This window comes from Clarias gariepinus, chromosome 5, assembly GCF_024256425.1.
Source record: "Clarias gariepinus isolate MV-2021 ecotype Netherlands chromosome 5, CGAR_prim_01v2, whole genome shotgun sequence".
Classification (NCBI taxonomy): Eukaryota; Metazoa; Chordata; class Actinopteri; order Siluriformes; family Clariidae; genus Clarias; species Clarias gariepinus.
In genome coordinates, this window is record NC_071104.1 from 20,998,007 (window position 1) to 21,010,928 (window position 12,922).

A 12,922-nucleotide genomic window follows, 5' to 3' on the forward strand; every position below is an offset into this window, starting at 1 on the left:
AGTGTGGAGCGTGTTTTATTTACATGTCTCAGCATTTGCTGTGTGTCTCTATGTGGAGAAAATTCTAACAAGAATTCAAAGTCTGTATTTTAGTAGCCATCATTAATTTCCTTATACTGTACCTTTTAAATGGTTTAACTTTTAAAAACAATTTTTGGTGCCACAGTTCTTCAAATATTTCCTAACACTCTCCATAATATACAATAAAAAAAAAAACAAGGCATTGTGGTTTGCTGGTTAGCACTGCTGCCTCACAAATAAAGGGATACATGTGCTTTATGGGTTTTCCCCTTAGAACAAAAAACGTTTTTTCCAAATTGCCCATAGTGTGTGAGTGTATTTGTACTTGACACCCACTTTTGTTTCGGTTTTCTGATATATTTTTGTGGATGTTAACCAGTGTAACCCTCTAATCTTTTTACTAAGAGCAGTAAGTTCTGGTATTTTGTGTGGTATTTGAAGGTTTTAATTAATTTTGATTAATTTAACACTTCCTGGGGAAAAAAACATTCTACTGTCTTTAAAATGCCTTTCACTTTGATTATATCACGGTTTCACTGTGGAATGTTTTCTGTATGCACCATTTCATTTTCCTTTAAAATTGCATTAATACATTAAAAAATTGCACTTTGTTAAGTCTTCTCCAGAAACTCATACAGTAAGTCAAAAACTCAAAGACTCGGGTTAAGGTTGGAATTTTGGGGTTGGCCAATTTCTGTTTGAAAATAATTTTTATGCTCCCAGAACTACCCTTTCACAATTGGAGCCTGATAAATCTTAGCCTTGTCACCCTTGAAAGAAAAAATGCAATGACAGTATGACCTGATAATTTTGTACATTGGGGTAGTCATCTGACTTTGTTTTACTGCTAAATAACCTTGCTGAGCTTAGACCTGAGACCTAAAGCAACCCCAGAATATAACACTGCCACCAAAGGCTTGTAGAGTGGGCACTATGCATGATGGATATGTCACTTTAGGTGTGTTCATTCTTACACTGATGTACGCATTGCTCTGGTATAGGGTTATACTGGACTCATCATATACCATGCCCTTAAGTCTTTCTGTTTGATAAGCCTCAATAAGAAGAGTGTTGTTATCTTTTTGAGAGTTCATTGCTATTCTTACAGGTTTAAATATTCATTAGACAGTTCTTAACCTAATTTTAGTAATTTCAGCAAACTCATGAATTTTTTGCTTGATGCAAGCCTATTATTTGACCCTTTTAAAACAGTGTACTTTTTTCTACAACCACAGGATATGTATTCCAACATGATTGTTTATCCTCAAAGCCCAAGCGGCACAGATCTGTGTCATCAACACATCGATTAAAAAAAAGATATGTGTGCTTCCATGGACTATGGTGTGGACTATGGTATTGCCGGTTTGTGATTATGGGGAGGTTTCAGACATCAAACTGTGCATTACTTTTATAATGCATAAATTTTACCACTACCAGAATATGGGAATGATGTCGTAAAAATGTAAAACTTTCAAAATAACCATTTTTTTATTAGCATTATTTGTATTATTATTTGTTCATAGAAACAACTGTAAAGAACCGCAAAAAAAAAAATTAGATTGCAGTTTATACCACAAGGTTAAACTATCCAAGTGTGTGTGTGTGTGTGTGTGTGTGTGTGTGTTTGTGCGTGTGTGTGTGTGCCTCTGTGTGTGTAATGTTGTATCAACTGTCTGATTTACATTGTCTAAGTAGTCTATTAGTATTGAAGTGGGGTGACATAAACAGTGTACACACATAGAACCAACACATTGTGCAGTGTTTGCTCTTCTGAGAAGACAGATTTGATTATAAGAGGAATAATTGAACATCAGCTGTAATGGTGACGGCCCCCATCACAGCTTACATTGCCGTCAGCTAATCTGCAATCACTGCTCTTTCAAAACCCCCGTCACAGAAATTCTTCTTATCATTCTGCAGCCTACCTCCCACAATTTCCTTCTAAACTTCTCACCCACAATCATACATCACCAACTGATTGCATTCTCTATCATATAATAACTGCAGGAAGATCTGTGAATTAATTCAAACTAGACCGTCAGTAGTTTGGGGATTTCTGAAGAATGACCCATTATGTGTGTTCTGTTGAACAAATAGTGTGTGCATTTCTGGTGCCTATTAGAGGGGCGAGAGAGATGTTTTAGTAGATCTAATATGCTGCCAAGCCAGCCTGAAACTGACCATGAATAAAACATCCCCTTAATTTAATCTTTTTACTCTAGCTCATACTCCATTAAATTATGTTATGTCTTAAATAGAGCATAATTCAAAATGACACCCATTTTAGATGGCAGAGTCTCATCCATTTGTCAACCCAAAACAACTGGAGTAAGGAAACAAAGCAGATAAGTATGTGCATTGTCAAATATCAGAATAAGCTGAATTTTTTTGCTTTGCTAAGAAAACAATAGTGTTCCACTAAAGCACAAATTAGTATTTTTTTATGTGGTTTGTATGCATTGTATATTTTCCTTTGGACTCCCAGGAACGCTGGCGTCCCAGGAACTTATTTAATGTCCCAAACAGGTGGTCAGGACTGTATATGGGATGTGGTAATAGCTGCTAGCAACATTTAAATGTTTGACTGTGACTAAGAGACTCATCACCATACATCTTTATTCATGTGAAAGTCCCACTATGACTTGAACACATCTTATAGCTATATTAAAAGTATTTAGGGAAGTATTGATAAAAGTTAAAGAAATCTTGTGCTTAAATCATTAAAAAAAATTCTTATGCACAGATTACTTTAAATATTGGAAAGTGAAGGTAATTTATAAGATGTAGATTCTCTTAGGTTATCTGGCTGACCAGCCACTTTTTTATTTTCTTTCTTTACCTTTCGCAATATAATAAACTGAACTGTATAGGAGATATTAATTTCAACTGATTGTGTTTATTTATTTCATAATTGTTATTTATACCTCAAGGCTAATAATACATAAATGAAATATGATAACTTCCCTGCAGGAAATTCTGCTTGTCTAAATGATCTGGCAATGTTAATTTGGGAACGTTATAGACTTTGGGATCCCATTGTTCTTAGGTTGGTTTTAAAAGATTTAAAGAATTAATTTGATCAAATAATGTTGGTCATAAGATGTTGGAATAATATTAAACGACCCCAACAAAATGTTGCAAACACGATTTCAAAATAATACTTATTTTAGTGTTTTGAGTGGATAATATCATTACTAGTTGAAACTATATGATAAAATCATACAGCATAGGATTCTAGTTTTGTTGTATGTGAGCATCTGTTTTACACATGTATCTGTGGTGAATTCAAGTATATATGAATATAATATAATATAATATAATATAATATAATATAATATAATGTGCAAAAACATATTCCTCTTTAGTGCAAATTTTGTTATATATATATATATATATATATATATATATATATATATATATATATATATATATATATATATTTAAACTGGCTGCATTATTATGTAATGTAACATAAACATTATGTAATGTAATGTAACATAAACATTATGTAATGTAATGTAACATTAACAAATAAATAACACAAGGATATTTGCATGCTTGTAAATAAATAATACATGACTATTTCAAAGGCATCTTTGCTTATTTTATGTTATTTTTGTATGCATCTAGACTTTTGCACAGTACTGTAGGTAAAAACTGTACTGTTATGTATTTATTCATTTTTAAATAGTGTTAATAGTGAATGCTTTTTACATAATAATGAGACATTGCAAACATATACGTTTAAATTTATTAAACAATGTGGTGTCTAAGACGTTTGCACAAGTACTGTACATATTATTTTATATATATATGAGTGACTTTTATTCGACCCACTGAACAGTTAAAAAAAAAAATTACGATCATATTAGTAAATATGAACATTCTTTGTCAGGAATGACAGGCATCATATTTATTTAAAAGCAACTTCTTTCTCCAATAGTTCCTCCGGTGTTGTCCGTGCCACAGCAATCCTTCAACGCAACAGCTGACTACGGTGAATCCGTGACATTCACCTGCAGGGCTTATGGCTCTCCTGAACCTGATGTTACCTGGCACAGGTATAATTCACTCACACACACCTAGTTATTTCTTATAACACCTTGTATGGTGTGACTTTGGTGCTGTAATAATAACAAACAGTAAACGGTAAGAAGGTGAAAGACACCCCATCTTCGAAATCCAATTTCAAAATCCAATTTTTCAAAATATAAAGACTTTCACTCCGCACTAAAATCTCTATGACAAATAAAGTCTTAACTTACTGTAACTGGCTCTTAAAAACAGTGTGAAAACTAACAAAGAAATGAAAGGGTTTGCCCTAATCAATGTCTACCTTTTCTCATATGCTGCAATTAGAAAAGTGTGGCCTTTGCTAAGAGCCATTGTTTTTTTTTTTTTTTTCAAATTCTAATGTTCTGTTAAAGAGTATAAAACAGATGAATTTGCACTAAAAGGTTTTATGATTTAGACATATTTTTAACAGGTGAAAGTTTTGTCATATAATAGCACCACAGGAAGTCTGAGGAAAAGAATTGAGTAGTCACAGGAAGAGGTCTATAATGACACATTTTGATTTCAAGTGGACACTTTCCACCTCTAATGTGTGGGCTTTGAGTGACAGGCGACCCAACATGTTGATTACAGGCCCTCAATCACTGTAATTACCTCTACTGAGATTGGCAAGAGAAGGAGATAAGTATGGTTGGTGCCAAGAACTAGTGTATGCTGACCTTTTATGACTGCGTCTAACCAAACGCTAAAGAAGACACTGAGACAGCACAGGGCAATTAAAGTACTCCTGCTGACACTTGCACTTTAATTGTATTTCTAGTTGCATTTATTTATTAAATTATTCTTGTTTATAATTGGGAATTGAATGAAAAGTGAGTCATTTGTTTTTGTTATGCTGTTACAGGGTTACTTGTTTTCAAGTTTGTTTGTTTGTTTGTTTTTACAATAATGACTTAGGTCATCATTACCATGACCACAGTGTTTTAACTTAATGCCTCAGATTAGAAATCTCTACATTTCTTGAGATTGTGAAAACAGGATATGTGACTGTCTGATTAAGACTAGTTCAATCAAATATTACATCAATTGAAATGCAGAATCATGCAATTCAATAACAGAACAGTTGCCAAACATAACTAATATTTCTGTATTCTCATAGTATTACTCTTCTTGATTGGCTCATATATGCTCCTTTGCTTTAAAAAAGATTAAATTTTTATTCGATCCACACCCAGCATTATCATAATTTAAACTCCTGATGTGGTCTTCTATTCCAATGTGCAGTGAAATGATTGAATAAAACTGAGATGTTCTGTGACATAGTTTGTTTTGTCTGTGTTTTTCTCTGGTTTGACTTGCTTATTATGTCTCCTTTAAGGGTTATTTTTCTTTTTGTTGATGTTTTTGTTTGTGCTTTTGCATTTCGCACAATAATGTTTCTGTATCTGGCTGAGCCGTGTTTGTCATGTTATGTCTGGTAGGAAGGGAGTTGAACTCCAGGAGTCAGAGCAGTATGTAATGCGAGCCCGCGGCACCACGCTTACTATTCGCAACATTAAGCAGGACGATGGTGGCTCCTACACCTGCAAGGCCTCCAACAAGGCTGGTGATGTACAGAGGGAGATTTTTCTTAAAGTATTTGGTAAGAACCTTTTCCCCCACTTACATAACTTGTGTATATGCTAATGGAGTTTATTGTTAAAATACAATTTATCCATATAATCTCTCAAGCATTTGCGAATAGATATAATGCCGCCTACATTTAAATTTATGAGAATAAAAAGGAATTATTTTGCATTATTTAAATTTCAGGTTGATTTTTCATATCAGGGACAAGTTGAGAATACAGTAAAAGCAGCATACAGTCAGGTCAAGACCTATTTTCTTTCAGTGGTGGCAGATTTCACTTTCATTACTGAATTATTATTGTACATCATAACAGTCAGTGCATAAACTGATCATAGATCAGAGCTATGTAACACAGAGTGACATATTTCACCACTCACAATCATAATTTGACAGGATGTATTATATATTGACAGGAAATCGTACATGATAATGGAATATATTTACTAAAATTGTGTTATATTTGAACCATATAAATTTAAAAATGTGGAAAAATTAAAGTCTTTGTTTGATGTCTACATCTGTCCTTCTATTTTACACTGGTATGCTTTTGATTGGTTCTGCTTAGTCAAATTCGGTAAATGGTAATTCAGCTGCTTGGGCTTTGGTGCAACAAATTTAACATAATTTTAGTAGAAAGCCATGGCAGGTACAAACAACTAATGCATACAAACTTAATTCACATTTAAATAGACCAAATACCACTGTATACATTTATGGGAAACATTAAAAAGTCTATATCTTTGTTTGATAACATTTTGCTACCTGAGGAAAAGACTTGCAACACTGGCTGATACAAAAATGTCCCTAATCCCTCTTATTAACATGTCAGATTAGAGAAATTGTACTTAGGTAAGTTGACTTTGCCCAGCATTAGTCAACATTATTAGTCAGCATTATCCATGAAGAAATCCTCTTAGAAAAAAAAAGAGCTAAATTATCTACTGGGCTGGTATAAATTTTAAAGACATACTGTAACATTAGGCTTCTTTAAAACTATGTCACTTGATGCAAACTTTAATTTTCTAGCAGGTGATGGACTCAAACATAAGGCCAATTTTCATTCAATTTAGGGGACAATAAAGCTTATGCTTGCTTGTTATACTGTGCATCTGATTGTGTAGTTACAGTAAATGTGTAGTTTAGCATTTGTGTACAGTATATAACACATTGCAGGTTATATTAAAAAATATTAGTTTCAGGAATGGTATAGCAAAAATACTTCTTGCTGCTAAAAAAAGATGTTACTGTTTTGTTTTGTTTTTTTCAGTTTCCACGTCCACCCACTTCCATCCCTCCAGTTTTCCTTCCATGAATAGGTTCATAAAATAATTTAAGAAAATGGGTGACACACTCTTTATGGCCAAGAATTTCAATTTAGTTTTTCATGAAGCTGTCAGCATCCTTTCAGATTATTCAGATAGCACCTTGTCAGCTCATGTAAATGTATGGAGATTTATTCTGTAGTCATCAGAATTCTTTCTATGTGCAAGGGCATTCTTTAGAGAGTCTATGATGCCCAGTTATTGCTTGGAAAGTTAGTTTGCAAAGGTTGATGGGAAATGTAGTTGTACCTCAATAAATATTAAGTCTGTTCCACTTCTCTATAGAAATAAGACCTATTTCTCTTTCTGCGTAAAAGTCTTATATTCTAGTTCTTTGGACATGATCTATGTATTCTCTTAAAAGTGTTCTTTTAAGCATCAAATGAGCTGATGAGCTTAATTATATATCATGCCATTGAACAGGCAATACTTTCCTAACTGACAATACTTTGTATAGCACAGCAGTGCAGCCTTATATTTGATCATATTACATTGAGCGGAAAGGTGTAACTCTACAGTATAGATCATCAGTCTCACATACACAAAAAACAAATCTTCATACTCTACAGTATATAATATATGACAATGCTTTTCTTATTTCTGACAATTATGTTTGCACTAAGATACAAATCCCACTTTAAATATATTACATGGTATATATTGTTATAATAATTATATTTTACTGCAGTTATTATTTGTTTACGAATTTTGTTGTATCACTACAATGATTTAATTCAATTGTATCTCTATATTTTTATTTGCTCAAAGACCTTTTAGGTATAGTTTTCTTTCTATTTAGTACTGCCAGATTTGACTTATTTTTTCAGGCATTTATTTTTCTGATCTCATTGTGTAATTAGTTTCGCACACTAATGAACCATGTCTAAATTGCAAACATACACAGTTTAAGTGATTTATCTTTGTATTGTCACCAGCAGGATTGCTTTGTTGGAGTAATTTATTTTAAACTTGTCAGCAGACATATTAAATACAGAATTGCTCAGTATTGCTGTTTCAGATGAACTGATGCACTGTGAGCGGCCACACATTTAAATCCTTGTCTGTTTTATGATATTACTATGTGACCTGTGGAACAAAAGCTCTTATGTACAGTATATTTATTGACATAAGCATAACAGTGCAGCCTTATTTTTCACCATATTACCTATGATTTATACATGTAGAAAAGGGTGTAACTCTATAGATCATCAGTCCCACACACACAAAAAAGAAAATCTTCACACAGTATATAATATAGTCACAATTAATTGTGTTTGTGTGTGCATGTGTATTCAAGCATGCATGGTGCCTGCATTGCAAATGTCCATATTTTTTGTAGTATCATACATTATTTTTATATCATATTGTTAACTTAGTGAAGTTTGATGGCTTATTTTGAACATGTTTTTTACTATACATTATGACCTCTTTTTCTGCTTAAAGTCCAACCACACATCACTAAGCTAAGGAATGTAACCGCTGTGGAGGGCAGTGCTGCTATGATTTCTTGTAAAGCTGAGGGTGAACCCCTGCCTGAGATCTCCTGGAGAAGAGCAAGCGATGGACAAAGCTTCTTGTATGGACAAAAGGTACAACTCTAGACAAGTACAGGTACAGCTGGACCTTGCACTGGGTAAGCAGTAATTAGTTTTGAATAGGAACTTAATATGACCACCAAAAAACTGATGTAATCTGCCTTGATATAAATGTGCGATATACAAACATGCGAAAAGATGAATCATGATCTATTCGTTGTGTCAGATATGTTTGCTGTGCCAGTGTCTGTGCATATTTAAATATAGCTCTCCAGTGGTGTAGCTCTCCAGTGGTGAGAAAGCCTGGCAATTGATTGATGCACTCGTTCATTGTCTGTAGTTTGTGGTTAAGTATTTGAAATACAGCTGTTACAGCTCAGAAGCTGACATGAAATTATGATGCTACCAGAACTGCATGGCACTACTGTAAGATAAAAGTTCAGTTTCTACCTCCAGGTTCTCTGTCTGCACTGAATAAAAATGGATGCTGCACAATAGTTAATTCAACAGGGACGCCCAGTCCTGTAACACGAACAGAAGAGGAGCTGTCAAAAAGCATTAGAATACTATAAAAGCACAGTTGTTAGGCAGCAACAATTGAGGTAAATGGAGTTGCTCTTCGACGAAGCTGTCTGCAGATCTTTGACAGGAGCGTTATGAAAGACCCTGCCACCATGCTTAATCTAGCAGCCACTGCTCAGCAAGCAATTTAAATGGCCTGTCTGATGGAAAAGGTAAAGAGTAATCAAGGAGGGATATGTAGCAAGAAGAAGCACATTGAGTTTCTCAGTGGTGGTATAGCAAAAATCACAATGTAGAAATAGTGCAGTTAGGAATTAGAAGAAATACTGAAGAGTACAGTATTTTAGCATTTGAGACCTAAACCCTTATGTAAGTGGTCTTACATTTTACTAAAGTTTAATAGTGAAACAAACTGCCATGTTAACACTTCAGCAGTCTTGCAACACGTTTATAATAGTAATAGTTAACAGAGCAATGTAAGCACAAAATAAAAGTGAAAGACAAAGCAGTCCTCTCTGTGTAACTTCTCATAATGAATACAATAACATGATCGCTGTAGTCAAACACACAACACCAGGACAGGCAAATTTGCTATAGCTAGTCAAGCACAGTCATATCGTGGTCAGCAAACCATGATAGTTAGTGGTAGTTTTGGGGCTGTGAGCAGGTGCCTGTCCGAAAAGGAAATCAGCAACTCCTCATACATAATAGACAGATAGAAGCATATAGTGTTCTAAAATCGCCTGGTTGCCTTTGGTATTGATGAAACACAGTGTACCAACACCAGCAGACATGGGCATGTTGTGCCACTGAGCAATGGTCCATTTCTTTTTACCCTCACTCAGGTAAGACACTTCAGACTGTGGTTCAGGAGTGGCTTGATACTAGAATTCAACACTTGCAGCCCATTCCCATCCATATGTGGTATCTCCTGATGCACTGAGTTTAGCTTCCACTCCTTGTGAAGTTTTTAAATCAGGTTTGCTAAATTCTTCTTACAACTGCAGTCATCCTTGTTTCCTTCCGCACTTTCTCTTCCATTTAACTTTCAATAAATATGCTTTGATACAGCACTCTGTGTGCAGTCAGCCCTTTCAGGGATGACCTTCTGTGACTTACCCTTCTTGTGGAGGGTGTTAATGATCATCTTCTGGACAACAATTCAAGTCAGCAGTTTTTCTCTTGATTGTGGTTGCATGTACTGAAACAGACTGGAAGATACATTGTATTTATTCTGTAGAAATAGTAAGTTATTTAATCTTAAAATTACATTTTATCGAAATTATGATATATTATATATTTTATAAAAAAAATTCTTGAGCTATAAGCCATTATTGAAAAAAAAAACAAATTCTTACTGTATATTTGGTCTAGAATATGAGTTTTCACTTTTTTTACTTGCATTATGATAAAAACTTTTCCACAGTACCCCCCCCCCCACATTTTTCATATGTAAATGCCAAGACTATAAATTTTTGCATAATTCTTTTCATTTAATTTCCCTTTATCTAGTTTTTGACAAAGTTCTAATAACAATTTAGATCAAACTTATCCTGAAGTAGGAATAGTTTTAAAGGATTTGCCAACTTCATAGCCGGCTGTATTTCACACAATTCTGCTAAGAAACAGCATTTTACTTTTCGAAAAAAATCTCTGTGAAGATCTAAGCATACTCTCTGACATTAATGCACATTCTTTTAACTTCACTTTAGGCTGTTGCTAAAAATCTAAAAAAAAAAGTCCTTGATAGTATTTAATCCAGTCTATAAAATTTTACTGCCTCTTTATGTGTTTTTTTTAATACAGTATATAAAATTGTGTATTCAGAGATGATTTTGCTAAATAGTTCTACTACTTAGCCTTTTGTATTTAATATTTAAACTCAGTTAAATATTATACTAATATAAAGTGCCATGTGTTTGTGTTCTCAGAGTCCAGATGAGCGTGTGGAGGTGCGTGGGCATCATGGTGAGTCCATGCTGACCATCGTGGGAGTGGGACTGTCAGACTGGGGCCGTTTTGACTGTGAAGCTCTCAGCAGAATTGGAGGACATCAGAAGAGCATGTTCCTGGATATCGAGTGTGAGTGTATATTACTCACAGAATCCCCACACAAATACACACTGCCATAAATGTGTATTCCAGACACATGTACACACATGACAACCCTTAATCACACACCAGCAGGAGATGAGAATCTGGGAAAAATTCCCGTCCCTCCTCCAGCCCATGCTGTTGTAAAAAGTACCATGTGCTACATGCCTTTTCAAATTGGAGTGATTTTAGTAAGTCCATAATACGTTTAAAAGATTGAAGACATTTAACCAATCACTGGGGCTTCATCTGTTCTGAAGGGCTTCATCAGTTTTATGGATGAGTGATGAAACATCTTTAAAATTATAACACAAGTCTGAATTATTGCAGCTACATATTCAAAAATGACCCAGGTGCAAGAAAATCTCCAGAGATAATGTTAAGTATCTATCTCCTCTTCACTGTGGGCACAGTTTGATGATGTGGCTCTATGTTATCAATAAAGTGAGAGCAGATTATCCAGCAGGGTGACACTGGTACATGGTGAGAGCAATGGGAGGTGGGTGGTTTAGTTGCAACTGGGAATGTTTTCTAAATGGAGCTCAGTGGAGTGAACAGGCCATCCATGGTGCTCATTACTTTACCTATTCATCAGGCCAAAGGTAACACAGGGGCAGCAAAAAAGCATGCATATAATTTGGGTAGTGTACATGCCTTCCAGAAAGGAAGAGGAAAGAAAGAAAAAAAATACCGAGAATGTGAAAACGATGGACAGTATGTAGATTGGGCTGGTTGTTTTAGAAAATTGCAGTGTGAGATATTCAGTTTGATCACAAGGCTGTATACACAGCTGCAAGCAAGCTCCCAGGTGCACTTTTCAGTTATCACATGTGTATTTACAGACAAACTCACATCTGTGACAGTCACAGAGCTTAGTCTGTTATTCTTTTCCAATGGTTCTGCCTGTGCCAGTAAGCTGTTAGCTTATATTTTAAATTCTGCTCAGAATTAACTCTGGGCAGCTGATCTGCGTTCTGTTGTCAATGCTTGTTTAGAGCCAAAATTTTTAATGCTTCAACTAGCTAATGGCTTTTTATCTTTTAACAGATGCACCCAAGTTCCAGACCAATCACACCATCTTTTTCTCATGGGAGGGCAACCCGGTAAACATCAGCTGTGAGGTGATGTCCAACCCTGTGGCCACTATGCTGTGGCGGCGGGACAAGCTAACAATCCCTACCGAGGGCATGGCCAACATGCGAGTACATAGCGCTCCAGGCAAATCACTCCTGGAGGTACTTACACACATACTCGGCACTTATTGTACCCTTTACTGAAGGTACCTGATATCCTCTGTAATTCATTCGCTGATTCTCTGAACTGTTAGTTAATCTGCTTTGGTGCTCAAAGCACATTTGTTTCAAGGTACAGCTCAGATCCAATTTATTCAGGAGTCTGATAAATTGGGTCACCAGTTTATCTTACTCCACTCTCATTTATCCAGGTCACTCCGATGTCAGACCGGGATTTTGGCCGATACAACTGCACGGCTAGAAACAACATTGGCATGCGGTTCCAAGAGTTCATCTTGGCTCAGGCAGGTTAGTAAACTGCTTACTCACTCACTCATTGCCTATACTACTTTATCCTGTACACAGGGTTGCGGGGGGCCTGAAGCCTATCCCAGGAGACTTAGGGCACGAGGCAGGATACACCCTGGACAGCGTGCCAATCCATCAAAGGGCACACACATACACACCTTCACACACATACTCAGGGCAATTTGGAAACGCCAATTAACCTAATCTGCATGTCTTTGGGCTGTGGGAGGAAACCGGAGTACCC

The 12,922-nt window shown here is 35.4% G+C and overlaps 1 protein-coding gene across 4 annotated transcripts in view; it reads left to right on the top strand.

Moving 5' to 3' along the window:
* Nucleotides 1–12,922, top strand: part of ncam2 (neural cell adhesion molecule 2) — a 205,893-nt gene that overhangs the window by 168,416 nt on the left and 24,555 nt on the right. For all 4 annotated transcript variants that reach the window (XM_053497225.1, XM_053497222.1, XM_053497223.1 and 1 more), the window contains exons 6-11: nucleotides 3,965–4,082; nucleotides 5,517–5,677; nucleotides 8,430–8,575; nucleotides 10,975–11,125; nucleotides 12,185–12,372; nucleotides 12,582–12,678. In XM_053497225.1, the coding sequence (XP_053353200.1) occupies nucleotides 3,965–4,082; nucleotides 5,517–5,677; nucleotides 8,430–8,575; nucleotides 10,975–11,125; nucleotides 12,185–12,372; nucleotides 12,582–12,678 (861 nt within the window). The remainder of the gene's footprint in view (nucleotides 1–3,964; nucleotides 4,083–5,516; nucleotides 5,678–8,429; nucleotides 8,576–10,974; nucleotides 11,126–12,184; nucleotides 12,373–12,581; nucleotides 12,679–12,922) is intronic.